A 26,339-nucleotide genomic window follows, 5' to 3' on the forward strand; every position below is an offset into this window, starting at 1 on the left:
CTGGCGGTTGCGGCTCACTTGGGGAGTGAATCATCGGAAGGAAGATCTTCCTCCCTGCCTCTCCTCCTCTCTGTATGTCTGACTGTAATAAAATAAATAAATTTAAAAAAAAGGCAATGGGATCATCTGTTGTCTGCAAAGATGTAGAATCAGGTATGGTTAAGGCTAGGAGGCTCCAGGTCTCTGATGGGATTAAAGTCATTTGTTCTGAGTGGAGGCAGAGAGACTGAGAAACCCTGGAGTGAATCCTCCCAGTGCACTGGCTTGAGGTTGGGGACAGGCCTGGTAGGGGTCACAGCTCAGAGGACCCTGTGGGAGTCCATGGCACTAAGAGTATTCTTTTCAGAATCTTCTATGCCTGCACAGTCTAGGTCTCGCTGTGGCCATGTGGAGAGTGCAATGGGACTGGGTCCCACTTTCCTCCCCTCCTCCACAGCCTCAGCCCTAGTGGAGGTGGGCGAGGGCAGGCCCCACCAGCCTTGCACACCTGTGCGCTGTAGGGTTTCCTTCCCCAACTCCAGGAATCTGCGCAGTGACTTCATGCACTCCTCCTCCAGATAGGTCCTGAAGTCCTTAGCTAGACTTCCAGTTTCCCACTTGCGCTTGGTGATCTGAGCTGCTGTGTCGGCTGCAGTCCAGGTGCGCAGGTCCTCATTCAGGGCGATGTAGTCAGCACCATCATAGGCCCACTGCCAGTACCCGCGGAGGAGGCGTCCATCTGCCCCGACTTCGCAGCCATATATCTTCTGGATTGTATGAGAGACTATCGCCGTCCTAGTCAGCCCTGGCCACGCAGCTCCGCCCCTGCCCTCACCGACCCACCCGTGGGGATTTCAGTTGAAACCTAAATTGAAATCCGGATGAGCGCTCCTCCAGGCTTGGCGCGCAGTCTGTTGGCGCACTCAGCTTGGCGCTCAGTCTCAGGGTGGGGGGACCTCGGCCCCGGGGACCCTGAGCGACCTGGGCGCACGTGGGGAGGGGTCGGGTCACTTACCGGCCTTGCTCTGGTTGTAGTAGCTGGGCAGGGTGTTCAGGCACACAATGTTAGAGTGTGTCTCCGCTTTACCACGCTGTGTGTGGTTGTCCACCAACTCCTGCTCCACCTGTTGCATCCATGGGGCCTGCAGTTCTGCCCGCGGGTTCTCAGGGTCGCTGTCAAAGCGCCCTATTTGCGTGTCGTCCACGTAGCCCACAGCCATGAAATGGGGCTCCCCGTGGCTGGGCCGGGACACGCCGGTGATGAAATACATCAGGGAGTGGGAGCCTGGGGGAGAGAGGGGCTGAGACCAGGGCCGACCCCAGCCTGGAGTCATACTCGGGGTCTACGTTCGCTGGGGGCGGATGGGTAAGGATGCGTCCTTGGGCTTGTTAAACAGTAAAGTTACCAAGGGGAAGTGTAGGGCGGGACAGGCCCAAGGTGGGGACGTCTGCCCTCAGGACGGTATTGAGGCGTCGCCCCGCAGAGCCCGTCTCCCTCCCGACCCGCACTCACCCGCCTGCGTCTCGGTCAGGGCCAGGGCCCCCGCGAGCAGCAGGAGGAGGCTTCGGGGCGCCGTGGATCCCATCCTTGGGGGCTGAGGAGACTGCTCTGGGAGGGACGGTGCCAATTGGCTCTTCCATTAAGTCAATCGCCCAATGGGAGTGCGAGGTGTGCCCGCGTGTGTGTCCGGGCAGAAGGAGCTCACTGGGGTTGTGAGAGGGGAAGTGACCCTGGAGGAGGTGGGGACTCCCCTGCACTTGCCTCCCTGGCCCAGACCCGCCCTGGGACTGAGACCCTGAGGACCAGGCTGGTACCTGGGACTGTGTCCTGACCCTGTGCCCGGCTGCCCAGGCCTGTGTGCAGTCCCTTCCCTGAGGATAGGCCCGGGGCTGGCTGAGGGATACTGAGAGACCTGATCCGGATCGCCCATTTTTATTTGTCTATTTTTATGATTATTTATACCTAGGCCTGTGCGTGTTTTATTGTTCAACTTGATCCACATCAGGAGTACGTTAGATTTCAGGCAGCCCCGCATGATATATTAAATGCTGAATGCTGGGATCCCAGTGAAGCTCTGTGGACATTTCTGTAAAAACCGGGACACAGACCACGGAGCTGTGTGCACCTGCTGCTTTAGAGTCCTGAACTCTGGGGCCTGTCCTCACCTCCTTTCAGCCCTCCCCCTGTCATTTTCTCTTCTCCCTCTGGTCCTCGCATAAGGTGTGATTGGAGCATTCCTCCCTGGACCCGGCGCCTGTTTCTCCTCACGAAATAAACTCTGTTCCATCTGCCCACGAATCAGATGTAACCCAGCATTTCACCTAAGAACCCCCACCACCCAGCTCCCAGTCCGTCCACCCAGCCCCGCCCATTTACCAATCATCCTGAGGTAGTCATAGATGACTGCCCTCAATCCCTCCTAATCCTTGCCACAACTGCCTTGCAGCCACCCCATCTCTGTCTCTTTCTCTCTCTCTCTCTCATCTCACAGCGTTTGTTGTGGTGCTGTGAGATAAGTGCCACTTGCAAGGCCAGCATCACACATCCCGGGCTTTTTGGAGTCCAGCTTGCTCTACTACCACTTCCCTTCTTGTTAATGCAGATGAAGGTGAGAGGGAAATCCCCCCAGCCTGACCTCTAGTAGGAGGGCTCCAGCCCCAGCGGTGAGCACCCTGGGATCCTCACCCACTTACCTCAGATAGATACCCCACTTAAAGATATCACCCTGGGATCGTTTTTTTTTCATATTTTTATTAATATTTTGCATTATGTGACAGTTTCATAGGCTCTGGGAATCCCCCCACCCCTTCCCCTCCCCTCCCCCCTGGTGGATTCCTCCACCTTGATGCAGCATTACAGTTCAAATTCAATCAAGATTCTTTCCTTGCAAACATATACTAAGCATGGCGTCCAGCTACTTATTGTCCAGATGGGTTGAACAGTTTCTTGGGGAGACCATTTCTGGTCCGAAGTCAGAGCTGGTATAATATCATCACAGTCAATTAAGAGTCCCAATATAACATCAAAAGCAATTTGCAATATTATGGAATTGACATGGTTTTGAATAACCAGTATGTTAAAAAAAAAAAAAAGTCCTAACCACAACCTATTGACATCTCAATTTTAGTTTATATACAGGACCGGACCGGCTGCTATATACCTTAAAATGGCTATAGGGTACCATTCAGCTGTCTCGTGTCTATTTCATTTTAGTATTTAGCCATTTGTTGTGTTGAAGCATAATTTTGTTGATCTTGGCAGATTTTGGGATAATCTAGACTGGCTTGTAACTCTAACAAGATATTTGTCGACATTTAAGGTGCAGAACATTTTTTTTTGGGGGGGGGAGTGTGCAGGAAAATCCTCAACACCATGGTGAGGAGTGACTAATCTTTGTGTCCCACCCAGCAAGGCATGAGCCAATCCACGCCAGCTCTTTCCTGTCAGATTTCAAGCTCTACTTTCTGTTGTTTGTCTATTTATTTTAGTTTTTTTTTTTTAGTTTGTATGACTGCTTGTTTGCTGTGAGGGGTTTTCGAAGCGATCCCGATGGTCACTGCGAGGGAGGGTGGGGGTCCAGAGGTGGAGCCAGGCTCGGACCAGAGAAAGCTCTCCTCCCTGGTCCCGAAGGACATTTATTGTTCTTCTGTGTCTGAGGACTGCTCAGGGCTTCTGGTTGTCTTTCCGATGATGTTGGTTTCTGCGCGGTAGTGTTTGGACTTCTTCCATCCCCTGTGGAAGCTCCGGTTGGGGGTGGGTGACCTCAGAGTACTCAGCCTCCGAGGGGAACCCTGGGATAGTTTTTAAACAAGTAATTTATTTGAGAGAAGAGTGACACAGAGAGTGGAGGGGGAGGAGCAAGAGAAATCTCCATTTGCTGTTCAATCCACAAGTGGTTATAAAAACTAGTACTGTTCCAAACTGAATCCAGGAACTCAGAACTCTCAATGGGTCTCCCACATAGCTGTCAGGTGCCCAATGATTGGGCTTCCCCAGGCACTGCAGCAAGGAGCTGGATCAGAAGCAGAGCAGCCAGAATGTGAACCAGCTCTCTGCTCTGGGATGTCGGCTTCACATGCAGGAGCTTAAGCAGCTGCTTGTTAATCAAACCTCGTTCTCCTGGGAGAGGTTCCCATCTCATACACAACCTTTGCTGCTTTCAGATCAGCCAGTCAACCTTTGTTGCTCCTTAGCTGTGCCCCACATCCTGCTATGTCCCCATTTTTGAGGAGCTTTGCTGATGTCTGAAAACCTTTCTCTTTCCTTTGTCCTCAGACATGTCCTCATTATGCTGACCTGGCACTGTTGACCAGGATCAGTTTCTTGTAACAGACAGAACCTCCAGCTCAGCCAGTGGTTGCAGCCCCAGGTCCCCAGGTTTGGAGTGTTCATTTATCCCTGGGGAGCCTGTGGGCTCCTAGGTTCCTCAGTGAAGGTGGGAGCTCTCAAAGCCTTCTCCCTCTGTTCACTCCTTCCCAGCCTGGGCAGTGTGTCTGCTGCTTGCCCATCTGTTGTCCTTTGTCCCAGCCATCTGTGGAGTGCAGGTGTTTAGATGCTGTGACCAGCATTGTCATGGAGATGAGTCCAGGCCTGACCAAGAGTGAAGGGAGGGAAGCAAAGACCAGCTGCTGAGTGAATCTTACCATGGCCCTCATGTGTCAGCTCATTCATAATTCCAGGGGAGCAAAGTCCCTTGGTCTCCTCTGGCATTAGGAAGTGGCACCTGTAAATTGGGGCCAGTGGGACTGGGGTTGGCAGGTGGATAAGTAAATGATCCAGCTGGGCCTGGCGTGGTAACTTAGCAGCTGAAGTCTTCACAGTGAACATTCCGAGATCCCATATGGGCGCCGGTTCTAATCCCAGCAGCTCCACTTCCCATCCAGCTCCCTGTTTGTGGCCTGGGAAAGCTGCGGAGGATGGCCCAAAGCCCTGCACCCGCGTGGTAGACCTGGAAGAGGTTCAGATCGCCATGGTACCAGCTGTTGTTGTCACTTGGGGAGTGAATCATCAGATGGAAGATCTTCCTCTCTGTCTCTCCTCCTCTCTGTATATCTGACTTTGTAATAAAAATAAGTCTTTAAAAAAAAAGACTTATTTATTTTTATTTTTTTTATTTATTTTTATTGGAAAGGAAGATATATACAGAGAGGAAGAGAGACAGAGAGGAAGATCTTCTGTCCAATGATTCACTCCCCAAGTGAGTCGCAACAGCCGGTGCTGCGCCGATCTGAAGCCAGGAACCAGGAACCTCTTCCAGGTCTCCCACGCGGGTGCAGGGTCCCAAAGCTTTGGGCAGTCCTTGACTGCTTTCCCAGGCCACAAGCAGGGAGCTGGATGGGAAGTGGAGCTGCTGGGATTAGAACCGGCGTCCATACGGGATCCCGGGGCTTTCAAGGCGAGGACTTTAGCCGTTAGGCCACGCCGCCAGTCCTATATACAGCTGACTTTGAATTGAACTCCCTGCCCTTCTCAGCACGTTGTTAAGAATCCTGCCCAGCACAGCAGCCTGGAGACAGTCAGAGGTCAGGAGGAAGATGTGGCTCAGAATTGGGTGCCTCTGGCTCCCACCTTGTGAGCCTGGAAGATCCTGAGTGAAACTGAGTCGTCTGCACCCAGGTCTCTGTCAGAGTGGCCCCTCACCGTGTGGAAAACCGGCAGAGGGTACCTACGTACAGGGTATCCCCAGCCTGCGCCAGCGTAAGTGTATTTTATTTTTGCCTAGGCAGTTAAATACAGCCCAGAGAGGTGAGACATAGCCCAGAGAGGCGGGAATACAGCCCAGAGATGCAGAATATTGCCCAGAGAGGCAGAATTTGCCCGAAGGGGCGGGATTGCCCAGAGTGGCGGGACGGCTCAATGGCACCTGAGTGACTGCAGTGGTGGCAGCGCCTCGAGCAGGCATCTTGGCCTGCGGAGCCGGCACCACTGCTTCTTCCAAATCTCCTTCCTCAGCTGCTCAGGGTTTTATAGGACGAAAGCACCATGGAGTTTTATGAGTCAATGTATTTTATTGTTTTTATTCCTTCAGTTGTTATTACAGTAACTTCCTCTTTTTCTGTTTTTTTTTTTTTTAAATGAAAGTGACACTGTATGAGGAAGTTCTTGCTAAACAGAAGACAGAACAAAAGTGAGATTTTAAATTATCTGATGCTTTGGCTGTAGAAGATGAGCAAGTTGTATCTGCTCCACTGAATGTGGTTGAAACTTCTAGTGTTAGGGAGGATTATCTATCGGAAAGTGGAAGTCGAGCCTCCCAAGTAGATTCTGACTCCGAGGAAGGAAATGATAGTGAAAAGGAATTTACAGGGGAGGAGCTAGTACGGCACTCTTTGAAGCCAGGAATAGTGCCGTCTACCCCCCCACCCGCTTATAACCCCATTGGATCATGCTGTCATGGGCATGTGCCTGCAGTGCCAATGCCCCGCGGGGATGGAAGGAAACTATGTCTTCCTCCTCTGTGTTTCCAGTCCTAGAGGACCAAAATCAACAGATATTATCAGCCTATAGATTTTATGAATTTGGCTCGTGCCACCCTTTCTGGTGGCCAATATTTAAATTGGAAAGTGGCATACCAAGAGTTTTGTTCAGACACTGCTGCAAATAAGTATCTTCAAATAAGTGCTACTGTCACTAAGGCATGGAAAATGCTTACAGGGGATCTACAGGGACGCCTCTCCAAGGTTATTCAGGGAGCCAATGAGCCTTATGCTGATTTTGTAGCTAGACTCATTCAAACTGCCTCGAGAATTTTGGGGGAGGTGGAGTCAGCAATGCCTTTGGTAAAGCAGTTAGCATATGAACAGGCTAATAAATGGTGCCAAGAGGCAATAAAGCTGTGGAAGCATAGAAAGAAAAAAATTAAAACTATGCTATATAAATAGAAAAGGGGAAATAAGGGATCAATATAGATCCCCAAAGGACAAGCTAGTTATTATTTTTTCAGGTGAGTATTAATATTAGTAATTCTATTGTGCCATCACCCTGCATTGTATTGATTAATTAGACCTTAGGAAAATTTCAGCCTCATCCCGAATCAATTGGAGCACTCTCCAGGTCTGTATGGAAAATTTTCCCACAGATAAAAACAGTACATTTAGAGGACATAAGTATTCCTACAAAAATCCTATGCAGAGTATAACCACAAATTCTTTTGAGAGATGAGGCCTCCGTTTGTGCTGTAGGAGCAGCAATGTTCATGATTCTTGGAGGCCAGTTGCAGAATTGCTTCTATTTTCCTTCAGGTAATGATACTTTTGAGAGCTTGGTAGCAGTGGCTAATTGCATTGCTTTTCTTTTAGGCCCACTCCTGTGTGCCTGAGGCCAATGTTTCTGTTTTCTTGTTAGCAAAGCTAGTCAGGTAGGGATTCACTTAACTTGTGGAATAGATTGTTTTCCTTCAGAATGTTGGAATACAACCGAGTACCCGCTGGCTGTGGTGATGTGCCTGCCCACCTATTTTCCGAGACCGATGATGGTTAAAGAAGAATGTTGGGGTCCGTGCAGTGGATGTGGGGGACACGAGGGTGTGAGGAGTATTGTTCCATTGTAGGCAGGGCCACAAGGAACTTCCCGCTGTAAGGCAGGGCCCGGGAGGATGACTCTACAACCACCTGAATGTAGTTCCACCTTCCTTTGCATGGATACCAGACCACCCTGCGGAAGAATTCTAATCCATCCAGGCATTGGTTGCTATTGTGGAGTTGGCCAAAATTTTACTCAATGTGAGCTTGCAGGTTAATGTCAATAATAATGTCTTACAAAAGGGCCTTCTGTTTTTCCTACTGTCTTGGCTGTCCCCATTGACCTTATGCTAATCAAGAGACCTGTATTTAGGGTTTCATTCTTTCCTTAATCTTTAGGTTCTCCTTTTCTTTGTGATACAAGATTAAGTTGTAGAATAAGAATTGTAGCAGGAATTTCTATTGTTTTGGGGTAAAGCAGGTGGCAGGGTTGTCCTTAGAAACACCCACTTGACCATGACGTGGAAAGTCTGAGCCAGAGTTTGACTGGTTCTGTATAAATAAAGCGGACAGCTTTATTGCTTTGTCCACTATCATCAAGGAATCCTGGTGGTCCGTCTCTTTCTTTATTTTTTCTGCGCCTCTTCCACGCACCCTTCGCGAGTTCCGAACCCGGCTGGAGCTGCACTCCGGCAGAAGAAGACCTGTCAGTCCACCTGCGGCCAGAGTATGACTTCGGTGCTACTGCTGCCACTGTGACAACAATAGCTACGGCTGCCGCTGCTGACAACATGGCCATTGCGGCCCTAGTGACTGCTGCACCGGTGACCATGACTGTGAACGCTCTTGTGCGGCAGACCTCTGTGGTTCTTCAGACACGGGAGCAGTTTAACCAACATGTTTGGACTGGCTTGCTAATCATGAACTAATTAGCGGGCTTGATTTAAGAACAGGTGGACATGTTATCTGAGGTTCTCTCAGCTTCCAACGTGCAGCTAATCTATTTAGAAGCCTTTTTAGTTTATTTGAATGGGACTCGAGATGTTTAGTTTGATAGTTTATACGCTAAAGAAGCTTTTCGGTTTATTTGTATGGGATTTGGATGTTCAGTTTGATAATGTACACGCTGGCTGTGTGGAAAAATTGTAACCATTTATGCCACCCGGTTTGAGGTGGCTACTGTGGAACAATGGTTTTGTTACGGGTACAATCTGTGGTCCATAGGGTCAGACATTGGATTGGGTTTTTGTCTCTTTGAGGGTTATTGTGCCTCGTGATCTTCCTGCATGTCTGGTTTATGTGCCTAAAACATGGGCAAGATAATGCCATCATGTGACAGGCCCTGATGGCCCTGGGAGCAGGGGCCTTCCCCCAGGTACAGCATGCTAGACTGGTAGTCAAAGACGGGTGAGACCTGCGGGGGACACCTACCAACCTAAGACAGGGCGTAGAGCTGGAAGCTCTGCCGCCCAATGACGGGTAAGGAGGTTGTCCTGCAGCGGGCTACCTAAGACAGGCACGGCCTCATTTAAATAAAAAGGGGGGAGATGTGGGGAGCAGCCAACCCCACATGGATTAGGGGCTTCAAGATGGCGGCTGGCCGAGTACCAGGAGGCCGGACTTGTTCCCACCACTGGGCAGGCAGGAAGTCATAAGGATAGGCTAATTCTCCCTTGCTGCGATTGCTGGCCTATCAGATAGCGCCCTGTGGACCACGTGCAGAAGTGATTGGTGGAAGAACTGTATTTAAGCAGCTCACTTTCAGCAATAAATCCTTTTTGGTTCAGCAAAGTCTTTTTGGTTCGTGACATTCTGGTGGCTCTTTACGTGGGGAATGGGGGGAATACAGAAACAGGAAGAATTGGGAAGAAGGGTGGTGGAAAACGGGAGGAAGCGTGGCGAAGAAGCAGGTAGGAAAGCTTAGACAGACGGGGACAGGAGCAGCAGAGAACTTTTTTTTTTTTTTTTAAAAGATTTAATATTATTGGAAAGCCGGATATACGAGAGGAGGAGAGACAGGGAGGAAGATCTTCCATCTGATGATTCACTCCCCAAGTGAGTGGCAACGGGCCCGGTGCTGCGCCGATCCGAAGCCGGGAACCAGGAACCTCTTCCGGGTCTCCCATGCGGGTGCAGGGTCCCAAAGCTTTGGGCCGTCCTCGACTGCTTTCCCAGGCCACAAGCAGGGAGTTGGATGGGAAGTGGAGCTGCTGGGATTAGAACCTGCGCCCATATGGGATCCCGGGGCTTTCAAGGCGAGGACTTTAGCCGCTAGGCCACGCCGCCGGGCCTCAAGAGAGGATTTATTTTTTTATTTATTTTTTTTTTTAAAAAACCCAAAACATCTTTCTGTTTATTCAAAATAAAAATACACATAGAATTATGAAAATATAGGTTTACTATTTCCACCATGTAAGTTGATGCTGTGGTCAAAAGGCTTGCAAATCGTTTTTCAAGTTTTTAAAGCTCATCTCGATCCCTCAATAAAGTGTACCTATGTTCACTGGGTGCTAGTTTCTGGAAGGAGCTCTCAGGTGGACTGCTTGCCTCATCTTGGACTTGCTCTCCAGGAGCTGTGTCAGTTGGATCAGGTCCATGATGGAATTCTCTGTGTAGTTTTCCAGAATGTAAGTCAAATACAAACTGCTTGAGTTTTCCAGGAATTAATACATCCTTGAAGTCTCCAAACACATACATATGCCTAAAGCTGTCGATAGCGATCACAGGGCAGTCCGCTGGGGTTTTCTGTATATGCAGAAGAGGATGTCTAAATTTGTCACAGTCTGCATGTAGGAAGTTTATTGTACCTTTTTCACTTATCAACTGCCGGGCTACTTCATTCTGGAATATTTCTAAGCTTTCTGTGTCATCTTTCATATGGAAGAGTATAAGAAAAGGCAGTCCTTCTTCTGTCAATTCCTCTCCATTTTCAAAAGTTATTTCTCGGACAAGAGGAACACATTTATCTTGAATCCAATTGTAAGTCACGTCAAAATTTGTCATAGATCCCAAATACACCATATCTGGAGCTGAATGCCCTGGTGGTTTGTAGATTATGTTGTCTCCACTATATCTTTCTGGCTTTGAAACATCCCCAAATGCAGAAAGGAAGGCACAGTCATCATGCAAAATACTTGCTACTCTTTCAAATACTCTATAGTTGTCTGAATCCTTTTGCTCAAAATATCCAATGATATTTCTTTTGCTGCGATCAATAGAGGTGATTTCTGCTAAGTTCTGAACTTCTTGAACTGGGTCACTTTTTTGCTGTCTGATGTAATCTGCAAGTGCTTTCACGGATCGCTGTCCTCGGTATTCTCTCTTCATCATCATTCCATTACGGAACAACTTGAGAGTCGGGTATTTGCTTATTCTGTATTTCTGGGCTATATCAGAGTGCTGATCACAATCAACTCTGGCAAACACCACTTGATTCTGACTTGGATATTCTTCCTTAATGACATCGGAAGCTTCCTCAAAAATTGGATGTAACATTTGGCTGAAACGGCACCAGTCAGCATAAAAATTTACTAAAGCAACATCAGCATTATTTAGAATTTCATCTATATTCTCTGTATTAAGACTTGTGATTTCAGTTGTTACTGGAGTAAAAGCCCAAGTTACCAGGAGCAGCACGGAGCATCTGAGGTCGGATAAGGATAGGAAGACGGCGGGATTCATGGTAGCGCCGGGGTCGGCTGCAGGGACAGGCGTAGGCGGCGGGGACTGGGCTGGGCTGAGTAAGGAGAGGGCTGGGCTCCAGGAGCCGGCAGCAGCTGAGGAGTCTCCCAGTAGCAGCAGCCGCACCTAGTCCTCCCGACCCGGAGCTCCAGCGGCGAACTCAAGAGAGGATTTAAAACGCAGTAGCTTTTGCCAGTTTTTCCTGGCCCTCCAAGAATATTCCTCATCATTTTAGTGTCGCTGCAGGGTGGTGACACCCTAGAACTTTGTCTTCAGCCTCTCAGTCTCTCAGTCCCATCCTCCCACAGCAGCCAGGGTGGTCCCTGGACAGGAGAAGGTGCACATGTCCTTCCTCTGCTCGGAGCTGTCTCATGGCTCCCACCTCACTCAGAGCCAAGGCTGAGCCTTCCAGTGAGCATGTGTCCTGCTTCACGGTGCTTCATTCATTGTGCACCCGACCCTGATGGCTCCCTGCTCTGTGTGCAGCCTAGCTCCTGCCCAGGGCATTTGCACTGCCTATTCCCTGCCTGCACAGCACCTTTCCAGACACTTTGGTTGACGACTCATTTTGTCCTTCCAACCTTCCTCAGGGTCACCTCCTCAGGGCAGTGCACGCTGACCATGATGGTGAGACAGCCAGCTTCCCTGGCTCCCATACCCACTCTGGACCATCTTGCCCAGCACTGGATCTGACCCACAGCAGGATGACCTGAGTGATGAGCATGTTGCACCTGCCCCTTCCAGACCTGATGGCTTCATTAGTGGAGCCTGAGACAGAGGTTGCCTGTGGCCACTGCAGAGTGACATCCTCTCCCACTGGTGTGCATATGGCCTCTGCTTTCTCACAAGTATCATCTACCCTCCTGCCTCCCTCCCTCCCACACTGCCTCCTGCACACACAGACCTGAAGGTCACCAGAGCTCACACACAGGAAGAGCAGGTGCAATTAGTCAGCCAACAACACTAAGGAACAAAATGAACACAGGAAGACAGGAGCCAAGGGTTGAACCCAAGTGTGAGCTTTGACTGTCTTGGCCCCATGCAGCCTCCACTGCCTCAAGTCCCTGAGGCAAGGTAAGCATCACTATGGCTGAGTCCTGTGATGGCAGGTGTTGATGAGCACATTTTACCAGACAGACCAGGACACTGGGGCAGCTGAGCCAAGTTGGCAGTGACCACGACAAAGGCTGATGGGCTTGGGACCACCTGAGCACAGCCCTGCCCTCATGCAGGGCCTCCCAGCCTTTCCTGTCCCTTCCTGAAACAGATTCATCACAGGAAACATGGATTCTGGAAAGTTCTTGGTACTTCTTTTTAGTTTCTCTGTCCTATTTTTGGAATTTTCTTTAAATTTTCTCACAACCCCTACTGATTTGAATTGGAAAAAATGATTGCTGTTCAGATTTGCACAGGGAAGGATGAAGCTGCAGCAGGTACACCTGTTTTGAGATAGGGACAGAGGTGCTTAGCTGGGCTAGGAGGGCCAGGCTCCCACCTCACACTGTGCCCACAGGAACACACTCAGATGCCTTTGCAGCAAGGGAGGGCGGGGTTTTTGAAGACACAAGGATGAGGACTTGAGCAAGGTTCTATCCCTCAGTCCCAAACAAGGCAATTGCCTCACACTACAGAAACAAGGTGACAAATTCAGGTCACTATATAAGGGGACAGGAACAGCTCAGCACACATGAATATGTGCAAATGCCGGCCCGGTTAAGGTCCTTGCTTTGAACATGCCAGGATCCCATATTGGCGCCGGTTCTAATCCCAACAGCCCCGCTTCCCATCCAGCTCCCTGCTTGTGGCCTGGGAAGGCGGTAGTGGACGGCCCAAAGCTTTGGGATCCTGCACCCACGTGAGAGACCCGGAAACAAGTTTCTGGCTCCTGGCTTCGGATCAGCGCAGCACCAGCCGCTGCGGCCACTTGGGGAGTGAATCATCGGATGGAGGATCTTCCTCTCTGTCTTTCCTTCTCTCTGTACATCTACCTTACCAATAAAAAAATGTGCAAATGCAAGGAATCCCTCAACCCCTCTGTGTCCCCTCACCCTGCCAGCTCAACCCTCCAGGCCCTCCAGGTCTCACCTTTCAAGCTGTGAGAGAGCAGTCAGAGCCCTGGGCACTGTTCCCACCAGGGAGAACCAATCAGGACTTGGTGAGAGCCCTGGAGGTGTGGCTGAGCAGGGCGCTACAGGGTGGGTGGGGCAGCTTCTCCATGGGCATCTGACTGTTTCAAGGGTCTTGGGGATCCCCCACCCCCAAACACACCCCAGTGCTTACCTGGAGCCTTAGTGTAGCTCCCTTCTTCTCCACCTGTGAGAGAAAAGAACTAGTGAGAGGCAGGGAGAAGGCAGGAGCTGAGGTCTTGCTTATGGGGAGCCCAGGGGACTGGGTCATCTCAGAGAAGGTTCCAGAACTATGGCTACAGAACCAGGAAAGGGTCAGGAGGCGCCTCTCCTGGAGGTGTGTCCTCAGCTGGGGCCTCCCCCTGACCTGGGGCTGCTGGAACTCAGGTCCCTGTGAACAGAGTCATCCCCGTGGAGTGTACATTGTGCACCTTCACTTGTGCTTCACACCAGAGCCAGTGTGAGCACCCAGGGCCCAGCTGGAGATGCAGGCGTCTGTGCTCTGTCTCATGGCAGGGGGACCTTCTTCCCAGAGGATAGGAGACTCAGACCCAGCCCTCACCCTGACCTACTTGAGCTCTTCTTCATCACAGCAGCAAACACAGCTCCAATGAGCACAGCTGCCAGGAGGACCAGGTCAGCGATGACTCCCCACATGGGCACTGTGGGCTGAGGAGGCTCTGAGAGGGAAGGGAGAATAGGGAGGTTCTGATCCCAGGTCTCAGCCCTGCCTCTGTTGAAGGCTCTGCCAATTTCTGCCCTCCTTACCCCATCTCAGGGTGAGAGGCTCAAGCAACCCCTCGTGTTCCCCTCTGCTCCTCTCCAGAAGGCACCAGCACAGCTGCCCACTTCTGGAAGTTTCCATTCCCTGCAGGCCTGGTCTCCACCAGCTCCGTGTCCTGGGTCAGATCCTCCCCATCTCGTTGCCAGGTGAGTGTGATGTCCTTGGGGTAGAAGCCCAGGGCCCAGCACCTCAGGGTGGCCTTCTGGTTAGAGACTGGGTGGTGAGTCACATGTGCTGTGGGTGGGTCTGAGGGAAGATTTGGACAATTTATGCCTTTCATGTTTTTCATCAAGGGTCAAAGGGATTTAGCTTTGTTCTGAGTGGAAGTAGAGAGACTGAGAAACCTGGAGTGAATCCTCCCAGTGCATTGGCTTGTGGTTGGGGACAGGCCTGGTAGGGGTCACAGCTCAGAGGACCCAGTGGGAGTTCAGGGCACCAAGAGGATTCTTTTCAGAATCATTTATGCCTGTACAACCCAGGTCCTTCTTCTACACTGAGGGAAGGGCGGGTCTCTGTCTCTGGACCCAAAACCCAGAAGGACATCCCTGCTGTGGCCATGAGGAGAGGTGGACACAGTCCTGGGTCTCACTTTCCTCCCCTCCTCCACAGCCTCAGCCCCAACCCTAGGGGAGGTGGGGAGGGAATCCCCTACCAGAACCACACACCTGTTCGCTGTAGTGTCTTCTTCCCCAACTCCAGGAATCTGGTTAACAACTCTAAGCACTCCCCCTCCAGGTAGGCCCTGAAGTCCTCTGCATCACCGTCAGCCTCCCACTTGTGCTTGCTGATCTGAGCCGCTGTGTCAGCCGCTGTCCAGGTGCACAGGTCCTCATTCAGGACAATGTAGTCCTTGTTATCGTAGGCCCACTGCCAGTACCCGCGGAGGAGGCGCCCGTCTGCCCCGACTTCGCAGCCATACATCTTCTGGAGTGTGTGAGAGCCTGTCCCAGTCCACTGTCAGCCCTGGCCACGCTGCTCCGCCCCTGCCCTCACCTGCACCTCACTGAAACCGAAACCGAAACCCGGTTGCGCCCCAAGGGCTCCTCTGGGCCTCAGTCTCCAAGGGGGGGGGGGGGGCGCGGTCGGGTCACTCACCGGCCTTGCTCTGGTTGTAGTAGCCACGCAGGTTGTTCAGGTCCACAATGTTAATCTGTGTCTGCTGTTTACCCCTCTGTGTGTGCCTGTGCAAGTACACCTGCTCCACCTGCTGCATCCACAGCGCCCGAGGTTCTGCCCGTGGGTTCTCGGCGTCGCTGTTGAAGCGCCCGAACTGCGTGTCGTCCACGTAGCCCACAGCCATGAAATGGGGCTCCCCGAGGCCGGGCCGGGACACGCCGGTGATGAAATACATCAGTGAGTGGGAGCCTGGGGGAGAGAGGGGATGGAGTGGTACGCAGAGGTCCAAGTTCGCTGGGGCAGCAGGGAAGGCAGGGTCCTTGGTGTTGCTAAACAGTAAAGGGTCAGTGGAGAAGGGACTGGGTGAGGCGATGGGGGATAGGCAGAAGTGGGGAGGTCTGCCGGGGCGGTGGAGAGGCGGCTCCCCGGGGTCCTGTGTCCCTCGGCGCGCTCCCCTCGCTCCTGCCCCGCAGAGCCCGTCTCCCTCCCGACCTGCACTCACCCGCCCGGGGCTCGGTCAGGGCCAGGGCCCCCGGGAGCAACAGGAGGAGGGTCTGGGGCGCCGTGGACCCCATGCTGGACAACTAAAGAGACTTTTCTGGGAACCTCCACGCCCACTTTATATCCGGGTGGCGCTGATTGGTTCGACCCTAGTTTTGCCGCCTACGTGCCCTGCCCATGGTGTGTGACATCAGGAACCCGGGAGGTTGACTGAGGCTTCTGCTCAGACTGTCCCAGTGGAGCTGAGAGCCAGGGCTGCCCCATCTGAGGCTGGGCTGTGGCTCCCCCTGGTGGCCGGTGGAAGACACCTCGGGTCCGTTCTTCAGGCAGATGCGGGGGGGCGGGAGAGAGAGAGAGAGAGAGAGAGAGAGAGAAATATATACAGGCTGAGTTACACATGGAGAGTGAGAGCTGCACAGGCTGACACTGACCAGGCCAGAGTCAGGAGCCTGAGCCTTCATCCAGCTCTCCCCCGTGGGTGACAGAGATCCAAGCACTTGGGCATCTTCCATTACTTTCCACGACACAGCAGGAAGCTAGACAAGAAATGGAGCAGTTTGGACTCAGAGCCGTGCCCATATGAGATGGGTGTTGTCAGCTCAACCTGCTACCCTACAGTGCTGACCCTGTTTGCTTGTTTAGTGTCTACAATATAAAGGAGAACAGGAGATATCTGTCTCTCCATATGTGAATTCATTTAGCATAAATGTCTTTCAGCTCTATCCATTATGCTGCAAATTGTATTATTCATTTTTAAAAAAATTTTAAAGATTTATTTATTTTTATTACAAAGTCAGATATACAGAGAGGCGGAGAGACAGAGAGGAAGAACTTCCGTCCATCTACTGATTCACTCCCCAAGTGAGCCACAACGGCCGGAGCTGTGTGGATCCAAAGCCGGGAACCAGGAACCCCCTCCAGGTCTCCCACGCAGGTGCAGAGTCCCAAAGCCGTCCTCGACTTCTTTCCCAGGCCATAAGCAGGAAGCTGGAAGGGAAGTGGAGCTGCCAGGATCAGAACCGGCACCCATATGGGATCTCGGGGCGTTCAAGGCGAGGACTAGCCGCTAAGCCACGCCGCCGGGCCCATTTATTATTCATTTTGAGTAAGACCTCTTTATTTGAAAGACAGAGTTACAGACAGAGAGGAGTTGAGGCAGAAAGTAGGAGAGGAGGGTAGGAGAGATCCATTGTACATTTGCTTGAGAGCTGCAAAGAGCTTGCAAAGAGCTCTTGCAAAGAGCTGCAATGGCTGGAGCAGGGTAGGTCTGGTACTACGAGCCAGCAGCCTTTTCCAGGTCTCCCATATGAATGCAGCAGCCCAAGCACCTGGGTCATCTCCCACTGCCCTCCCAGGTGCAATAGCAGGGAGCTGGATCAGAAGCAGAGGATCCAGGACACAAAGCAGCACCTGGATAGGATACCAGCATCACAGGCGGAGGCTTTACTCACTGCACAAACTGGGCCCTTATCTCTCACCTTTTGATAATCATCCATCAAGCTTCATGAATTGATAGATTATTGCTATTCTCGTCCCCACCTTCTCTCCTAATGACCATCAGGATCGCTCCAGAAACTCCTCAAAACAAACAAACAACCAACCAAAAAAACTAGAATAGATAGAGAACAAGGAAAGCTTAGAAACAGACAGGAAACGGTCAGCGGGGATGCACTTATAACTCACTGGGTGGGACACAAAGATTAGTTACTCCTCACTGGGGTATTGAAGATTTCTCTGCACACCCCTCCTAAAACTGTTCACCTAAACTGTTGATATATGTCCTGTTAGAGTTATACAGTTAGACTACCCGAAAAACAGCCAGGTTCAGCAAAATCATGCTTCAATGCTATAAACTGCTAAATACTAAAATTAAAATAGACATGAGACAGCTGAATAGTAATCTATAGCCACTTTAAGGTGTATAGAACCCGGCTGTATATAAACTAATAATTGAAATGTCGATGTAGAAGTCAGAGGATGTGGTTCAGAACTTGCATTTTTTTCTTTTTTAGCATATTGGTTACTCAATTCCATGTCAACTAATTCCATAACGTTATAAATGGTTACTGATGTAATGTCGGGGCTTTTAATTGATCGGGATGATACTCTGCCAGCTCTGCCTTCAGACCAGAGATGGTCTCCTCAAGAAACCGCTGAACTTATCTGGACAATAAGACGCTGGACTTTATGCTTGATAGATGATTGCAATGAAAGAATCTCAACTGAACTTGAACTGTGGTAATGCAACAAGGTGGAGGAATCCACCATGGGGGTGGGTTGGGGAGGGGTGGGGGGGGGAATCCCAGTGCCTATAAAACTGTGTCACATAATGCAATGTAATCAATAAAAAAATTCACACACACACAGATTATTGCTATTCCCCTCTTCCTCAGCTTAGTAGGTGATTTTGTCATTTCAGTATTAGAAATAACCTTACAATGTGGACTCTGGAACTGTCACTGGACATCTCTGAGGGCTGGAGAACTGTTGCTTCTTTCCACACGTCAACTGCATCAAATTAGTTCTGACATCCTTGCTTCTGTTTTTAAATTTTTACTGCTTTTTATTATTATTATTACTGTTGTCACAATCATTTTAGGATACAGTTCCATAGCTCCTGGGATTTCCCATATGCCCTCTCCAATTCCCTCCCCCCCTATATTATTACTATAGTATAGTTGTAGAGTTCATACACAGTCATATGTCCATCATTACAGGCATGGACAATGGCAGAGAATCCAGCATCCTCTTGTCAAGATAAAATAAACAGTTTCATTGGGAGTCCATCTTTGTCTGGAAGTAGAGATGCATACTGTGTTGTATCCTCACATCTGGATATGATAGTCTCCATTACACAGTTACTATACATCCCCTTAAATGAAAAGCCACAATACAAAATTAACAACAGGAAGAAAAACACAAATTTGCAACATCATGAATTTAAATAACATGGTGCTAGATCTGATAGTCTCCATTACACAGTCACTATACACCCCCTTAATTGAAAAGCCACAAAAGAAAAACAACAATGGGAAGAAAAATAAAAAGAAATTAACAACATCATGAAGTCGCTGAATAAATAAAAATCAAGAACTTTCTTGAAGAAAATGATTCTACCGTATGATCTGTGAGTCACTGAAAAATTTAATCAGAAGAAAATATTTTGAAGAGATGAAACTAACCAAAAAAAATCAAAATCCATGAGATAGTTTCCGCTGATCTCCATTGGTGGAATGTGTTTCCAGTAGGCAACAAATAAATGGTTTTTTTTTTTTTTTTTTTTAACCCAGTCTACTAATCCATGACATTTGATTGATGAGTTTAATCCATTCACATTCAGGGTTAATACAAATGGGTGGTAATTTGGTTCTGTCATTTGAGCAATGGGTTATTCATTGATTTAGTTTTCTGTTGGAAGAGGCAGATTCTTTAGCTTTTTTTTTTTTTTTTTTTTCGACTGTGGAAGACCTTTATTTCATTTTCAAAGACAAAGGAAAGTTTTGCTGGGTGCGTTATCCTGGGCCGACAATTTTTTGCTTATAGAGTCTAAAATATGTTGCTCTATTATCTTCTGGCTTGTAGAGTTTCCTGTGAGAGATCTCTTGTAAGTTTAATTGGCATTCCTTTATATGTCAGTTGATTTTTTTCGCGTGCACATTTAAGGATCTTTTCCTTATGTCCAATTGAAGAGAGCTTGATGAACATGTGTCATGGTGATGATTGCTTTTGGTCAACTGTGTTGGAAGTTCTGTGTCCTCCTAAGTGTTGTTTCCCAATTATTTCTCTAGATAAGGGAAATGTTCCCTTTTTATTTCATTAAATATACCTTTAAAACCAGCTTCTCCTTCTGTACCTTCTGCGACTCCCATAACTTTTATATTTGGCTTTTTCATAGTGTGTTTCATTTCTTCAATACTTTTTTTAGCCTGACCCTGCTCTGCTTCCAGCTTTTGGCTTGTTTCCTCTGGTGACAGGAAATACCTTCTAATTTTGAGATTCTTTATTCTGCCTCCTTTATTCTATTTTGGAGACTCTCCATTGTACTTTTAATTTGCTCCACTGTATTCTTCAGTTCTGATATATCAGCTTTCATTTGATTCATTTCCAGTGTGACATACTCCTTGATTTCCTTGAATGCCTGCTTTATGTTGTTGATAAGAATTTCACAATAAGTACTTTGAATTCTGTATCCCCCATTTTCTTGATGTCTTCCTCAGTGAACTCTGAGATTGGCAAAGTTGGAGTCTCTGTTAACGGAACAGGAGCCTGTCTTTTCTCACAGGCTCAGTGCAGGCAAAGTGAGAGTGGTGCCAGGGCCCCTGGGGGTTGGGCTGAGGGACAGGAGTGACAGCAGCACCTTTGTGGCCATGCCTGCCCCATCCTGTGTGTCAGGCCACCTGTCTGTCCTCCTCACCGTCCTGGGCCTGGCTGAGCCTGTTCCTGGCCTCTAGGTGCTCAGGGCTGGCATCAGGGACAATCCTTGTGATTACCTCCATAGGAAGCTGCCTGAGGGAGAGGGACGGGGAGTTCCTAGGGTGTGTGTGCCAGTGCAGACCCAGCCTGGGACACATCCTGGGTGCAGGTCAGGGCCATGGGGCTGGAGCTCTGTGTGGGGCCCTTCCTGCAGCATGACCTGCCTCTCTTTAATGACCCAGCTTCATGGTCAGGCAGCCCCTGTGGCCTGGGCACCATGGAAGGACACGGTTCCTGTGTCACAGCCAGGAGACCCTGATGAGATGACACCCGCGGCATGGAAAGGCAGGTATGAGGTGGCTGCTGTCCTAAGATTGCTCAGGATTCCTGCTCTAGTGCTGGTGGCCTTTACAAGTCCCCCTCTCAGGGGACAGGCCCCTAGGGTGTGCTCCCTCCCCAGGGCTGGGAGGAAACAAATGGATCAGGAACTCAACATGGAGATCCCTGTGCAGGAGGGTGCCTTTGATGAGGGTGGCCATGGCAGAGGCCAGCTGAGGGCATGGAGGACAGGCAGAGGCAGGCATGCTCTGGGCCAGGGTCTCAGAACCCTGAGTTGCCACTTAGAAGAGGATGCACTGAGGGCTGTGGCCTGGCTGTGTCTGTGCTAGGATGGGGCCAGGTAGACATGGAGTTTTAGCTCGTGGCATCCTGTGGGAGCAGCTGTCTGCAGGGGCAGGAGGATACAGTTCAGCCTGGGAGCTGGGCAGGGCAAGGCCTGCGACCTCCTTGGCTTGGGTCTTTCCAGGCAGGGCAGGGCCAGCTCAGGCTGTCCAGGGTTGCTGCTCTGGGCCTGCTGTGCCCCTGGCCTCCTGGTGTGCTGTTCAGGTGGGAGGGGCTTTCTCAGGCCTTGGGAGGGAGAGGAGGCTAAGTGCAGTGTGGAGCCGGGCAGCAGGAGAGACAAGTGGGGTCCCAGCAGAAGGAGCGAGTGTGACTCTGTGTGGGCCTAGAGGACAGGGCTGATCCCTGTGGGCATGTGGGGGCTGCTCTTGGATCTGGTCCTCCACCCTGATGTTCTCTGCTCCTTTGCTTTGTGGTGACAGTAATGGCAGGGTTTCATGTGGCTTGAGATGCGGTAGAGGAACCAGGGCTAAAAAAGGGGGTGATACTAGTGCTCGTGGGGGCATCAGCATCCTCCCCTCCAGGACTGGATCTGAGTTTTGAAAAGAGTGAGAGGTCCTGAGGGGATAAGAAGCCCCCTGGAACATTGGTTCTTTCCACTGCTGTTTGTGAGCCTGTCTGTTGCAGATGACCAGCAGGTGGCGCCATCAGACCATGCCGTGTGAAATCCAGGCTGGCTGACTGTGGTGCCTATTCCTGTGTCTCTTGGTTCCACTGAGGCAGCCTACCATCTGCAGAGAGGGATCTGAGTTCCCCCATGCTGAAGTCTCACCAACTTCTGAACATTCCATTCTTAATTTCCTTATTGGAAAAAAAATGGGGAAGGTGTTGTGGCACTTTGGGTAAAGCACCCACATTGGAGACTGTGAAGAAATTCCTGGCTCCTGGTTTCAGGTTGGCTCAGCTCTGTTCATTGTGGCCCTTGGTGAGTAAACACTGAATTGAAGAATTTCTCCATCTGTCATTTTCTGGTTGCGAATTTACTTCTTAAAAATAAAATAGGGCCCGGCATTGTGGGCTAGCGGCAAAAGTCCTTGCTTTGAATGCCTCGGGATCCCATATGGGCGCCGGTTCTAATCCCGGCAGCTCCACTTTCCATCCAGTTCGCTGCTTGTGGCCTGGGAAAGCAGTAGAGAACAGCTGTAAGCCTTGGGACCCTGCACCCACGTGGGATACCCAGAAGGAAGTTCCTGGCTCCTGGCTTTGGATCGGTGCAGCACTGGCTGTGTGGTCACTTGGGTAGTGAATCATCAGAGAGATCTTCCTCTCTGTCTCTCCTCCTGTCTGTATATCTGACTTTGTAGTAAAAAATAAATACATCTTTAAAAAATATAAATGTTTATAAATAATCTTAAGAAGAAAAAAAATAAAGTCATGCCAGGCTTGTGATGCAGTGGGTTAAGATTCCATATAAAGACAAAATGAAGAAATCAAAGCAACAAAATGGAAGGAATTGCATTTCTCCATGTATCAGTGTGGATTAAGGAATTGACATTCATGAGTGAGTGCAACTATACCCTGTGAGTTATCCATGAAATGTGTGTATTGTGTGTATGGTGGGGAAATGTACACAGTGACAGGTATCTCACTGTTGAGTCTGGAGGAGCAGGTGTGAGGGTGGGGCAGAGGCAGGGCTCTGCTGCCATGGTGACCAGGGGAGGGAGTCTGTACAGGGACAGGGACCACAGGGTCCTGCCGCAGGAGGGGCTGGTCTTGCTGCAGGAGGTTCTGGTGTGGCAGGGTTGCCTGCCCTGAGAGGGGCCCTGTGGGGTATAGAACTAGGGTGAGCTGTGGTGTCAGGGGCCTGGGATCCTGGTGCTGAAGAGCAGGGTCAGTGCTCCTGGGTGGGGCCCTGCCGGGGAGGCAGGACTGAGTGAGTGAGGAATGAATGAGGTGGACATGCAGGGATCAGCCCAGCAGCTGCCACCCCTGGTTCATTGTGTATGGCTGGGAGGGGTCTCTGTCCTTGCCGCCTCCTGGTCCTGGCTGCTCCTGAGGGACAGACCCAATCCAGGCCAGGCAGCAGTGGCAGAGAGCTCAGGGTTCCCTGAATGCAGCCTGAGCTGGGCTGGGAGCTCTGCCTGCAGCAGGAGTGAACCAGGGCCTGCCTGTGCCCAAGAGGGTACAAGGGACCCTTGGAGGTCTATCTGGGGTTCTGGAGTTCAAGAAGTAGGTGGGGGAGAGTTTGTTCAGGTACCGTGCAAGATGCACCTGCTGATGTGTGCTGTTGTGTTTTGCTCAGCGCTGTTGTCTCTTTCACATTGCTGCAGGCATGTTGGATGCTGTGATACCCTGAGTTTGATTGACCCTCATATTATCTGTAATGCTCAGTTGTCTTCAGCCATAAACCTTTACATGCTTGGAGTTTTTCCTTTCATTTCAATCAAAATTACAAGTGCCTATAATTGAAAGAGTTAATTATTTTTGAAGCTTTCTTATGAGAGGCTGGCATTGTGATGTAACATGGAAAGCTGCTGTCAGCAATGCCAGTGTCCCATGTGGCCATTGAACAGAGTCGTGTGTGCTCCACTTCTCAGTCAGCTCCCTGCCCTTATGCCTGGAAGAGCAGCAGAAGCTGGTCTGGCTGCTGGGACCTGCAGCCATCAGGGAGAAGGAGAAAGCCAGTGGATCCTGCTTTGGCCTGACCCAGCCCTTGTTTTGTGAGAGAACCAGTAGGTGTGAGATCTCTAACTGCCTCTTCCTTCTCTAACATTCCAATAATAATAAAAAAATAAATGGAGCTTCTCATGGCAAGCAGTATCTTTCATGTCATCTCAGTTTCTGCCTTCCCACTGGCCACTGCTCCCAGCACCTGAGCTGAGCTTAACCTTGGCTCCCCCATCTCACACTAGTGTCTTTCTGAGAGCCCCTGAGTGTCCATCTTCTGCCATCGTGGGCCGCATCGTGTTAAGAGCTCCCGATGTCTGTCATCAGCAGGAAGCCCACTCAGCCTGCAGCCCACACTGTGCTGCCCTCGGTCACCCACACTTTCACCTTCTGGGTCAGGAGTCCCCTCTGGTCACACTGACTGTGCAGTCAGGACTGTGTAACCTCAGCCACTCTCCCAGGCTGTCTGAGCTCCCAGTGCGTGTGGGTGATCTGTGTGAGCAGACACTCTGGCTAGTCACAGGCTCAGGTGTCGCCACGGGAGGAAGGGAAAAGAAAGATGCATGTGATTCTGCTACAGTTCTGCTTCTCATTGTAATTTATTTGAGAGAAGAGTGACAGAGACAAGGAAAGTGAGATAGAGACAGGGGGAGATGTGTGTGCTGGAGTGGTTTTGTGTGTGTGTATGTGAGAGAGAGAGAGAGAGAGAGAGAGAGAGAGAGAGAGCGCTCTTCCATCCACTGTTCACTCCCCAAATGGATATAAAAGCTGGGGTTGGTCCAAACTGAATCCAAGAGCTCAGAACTCTAACCAGGTCTCCCAGGTAGCTGTCAGGAGCCCAAGCACTTGGGCCGTCTTCTGCTGCTTTCCCAGGCACTGCAGCAAGGAGCTGGATCAGAAGCAGAGCAGCCAGAATGTGAACCAGCTCTCTGCTCTGGGATGTCGGCTTCACATGCAGGAGCTTAAGCAGCTGCACCAAACCCCTTCTCCTGGGAGAGGTTCCCATCTCTTACACAACCTTTGCTGCTTTCAGATCAGCCAGTCAACCTTTGTTGCTCCTTAGCTGTGCCCCACATCCTGCTAGGTCCTCATTTTTGAGGAGCTGTGCTGATGTCTGAAAATCTTTCGTTTGGTTTGTCCTCAGACATGTCCTCATTATGCTGACTTGGCACTGTTGATCAGGATGAGTTTCTTGTAACAGACAGAGCCTCCAGCTCAGCCAGTGGTTGCAGCCCCAGGTCCCCAGGTTTGGAGTGTTCATTTATCCCTGGGGAGCCTGTGGGCTCCTTGGTTCCTCAGTGAAGGTGGGAGCTCTCAAAGCCTTATCCGTCTGTTCACTCCTTCCCAGCCTGGGCAGTGTGTCTGCTGCTTGTCCATCTGTTGTCCTTTGTCCCAGCCATGTGTGAGGAGTGCAGGTGTTTAGATGCTGTGACCAGCATTGTCACGGAGATGAGTCCAGGCCTGACCAAGAGTGAAGGGAGGGAAGCAAAGAGCAGTTGCTGAGTGAATCTTACCATGGCCCTCATGTGTCATCTCATTCATAATTCCAGGGGAGCAAAGTCCCTTGGTCTCCTCTGGCATAAGGAAGTGGTGCTTGTGACGTCAACCACTGACCCTGTGGCTGCCTGAGAGCTGGGGGCGTGAGGCTGCAGTTGATAGGTGGGTCAGTAAATAACCCCATGGTCTCAGCAAATGTAGAAACTCACTTTTTCATCACGCATTTCTCCGTTGTGCAGTTTTATTGGATTAAAATATCTGAAAAATCTGATCCTGAGAGTTTTTCCTCCTTGATTAATAGTTGCTTCATTTTAAAGTTTTATTTTTATCCTAAACGAATGAACCTTCTATCACTGAAAAGTCCCAGAGAGAAAGACAGAGGTAGGCAAATGGAGAGAGATCCTCTATGTGCTGGTTCACTCCCCACATGCAGTAGCCAGGGCTGGACCTCACTGAATTCTGAGTCCAACCCTCCATCTTGGTCTCCCCTGTGGGTAGCCCAGTGCTTGAAGGACCATGTGCTCCCTCCAGGGTGTGCATTAGCAGGACACTGGATTGGATGCTGAGCACTGCAGTGTGGGATGCAGCTTTAACAGTGCTGATTTAACTGTTGGTGCCCAATAGTTGTCCCTGACTTTATTTTTGATGAACACATAGAATTTGTTAGTATTTATTTCTTTTCATGGTAGTATCTCTCTCTCTCTCTCTCTCTCTCTCTCTCTCTCTCTTTCTCTCTCTCTTCCTTTCTTTCTTTTCTCCTTTCTTCCTTCCTTCTTTCCTTTCTGGATTTATTTCAGAAAGGCAGAGTTGTAGAGAGAGCAGGACACAGGACACAAAGATATTCCATCCATTGGTTCACTTCATAAATGGTTGCAACAGTCAGGGCTGGGCCAGGCTAAAGCCTGAATGAAAGACACAAGTACTTGAGCCATCTTCTGGTGCTTCCCCAGGCCATCAGCAGGGAGCTTGGTTGAAGTGGAGCTGTCAGACTTGAAGAATTTGAGTCAGTGCCCAAAAGGGAGACCCCTACAGCAGTTTCTTTAGACCCTTTTTGTTTGTTGAATTAGTAGTAAAATCTCCCTTTTCCTTTTTTTTTTTTAAAGATATGTTTATTTTTATTGTAAAGTGAGATTTACAGAGAGACTGAGAGAAATATCTTCCATCAGCTGGTTCACTCCTCAAGTGGCAGCAATGGCTAGAACTGAGCTGAACCAAAGCCAGGAGCCAAAAGTTTCTTCTGTGTCTCCATGTTGGTGCAAGGGCCCAATGCTTTCGGCCATTCTCTGCTGAATTACCAGGCCACAGGCAGGGAGCTGGATGGGAAGTTGTGCAGCTGGAACATGAACCAGTGTCCACACGGGATTCTGGTGTTTGCATAGTCGGGACTTTAGCCACTAGGTCCGCCATGATCTCCTTCCTGTTTGTTAAGGCTTATTTATTTTATTTTTTATTAGAAAGCCAGATTGTACAAGAGAAAAAAGAGAATCAGAGATCTA

General features: G+C 50.0%; 2 protein-coding genes and 1 pseudogene across 16 annotated transcripts in view; all 3 read right to left on the reverse strand.

The window, feature by feature from the left end:
- The window catches only part of LOC101523895 (patr class I histocompatibility antigen, A-2 alpha chain-like), a 426,293-nt gene that overhangs the window by 129,546 nt on the left and 270,408 nt on the right, over positions 1 to 26,339 (reverse strand). For 5 of the 15 annotated variants that reach the window (XM_058666566.1, XM_058666584.1, XM_058666463.1 and 2 more), the window contains exons 1-3: positions 1,493 to 1,573; positions 995 to 1,264; positions 488 to 763 (exon numbers count right to left, since the gene is read on the reverse strand). The exons of 9 other annotated variants lie outside the window; for them this stretch is intronic. In XM_058666566.1, coding sequence (XP_058522549.1) covers positions 488 to 763; positions 995 to 1,264; positions 1,493 to 1,565 — 619 coding nt within the window. In that variant the 5' untranslated portion in view covers positions 1,566 to 1,573. Of the gene's footprint in view, positions 1 to 487; positions 764 to 994; positions 1,265 to 1,492; positions 1,574 to 13,401; positions 13,435 to 26,339 lie in introns of those variants that run through there. One more of the 15 variants, XM_058666511.1, reaches the window with a different exon arrangement.
- Positions 9,780 to 11,283, reverse strand: LOC131480608 (endoplasmic reticulum resident protein 44-like). Its single transcript, XM_058666633.1, has one exon. The coding sequence runs from the start codon at positions 11,119 to 11,121 to the stop codon at positions 9,901 to 9,903; it is 1,221 nt and encodes a 406-aa protein (XP_058522616.1). The 5' UTR covers positions 11,122 to 11,283; the 3' UTR covers positions 9,780 to 9,900.
- On the reverse strand, positions 13,806 to 15,749 carry LOC131480622 (HLA class I histocompatibility antigen, A alpha chain-like; annotated as a pseudogene).

Source organism: Ochotona princeps, chromosome 1, assembly GCF_030435755.1.
Source record: "Ochotona princeps isolate mOchPri1 chromosome 1, mOchPri1.hap1, whole genome shotgun sequence".
Lineage (NCBI taxonomy): Eukaryota > Metazoa > Chordata > Mammalia > Lagomorpha > Ochotonidae > Ochotona > Ochotona princeps.

Bases quoted from the DNA above. Each gene is read 5' to 3' on its own strand.
- LOC131480608 (XM_058666633.1), bottom strand. From the start codon at position 11,121: ATGAATCCCGCCGTCTTCCTATCCTTATCCGACCTCAGATGCTCCGTG.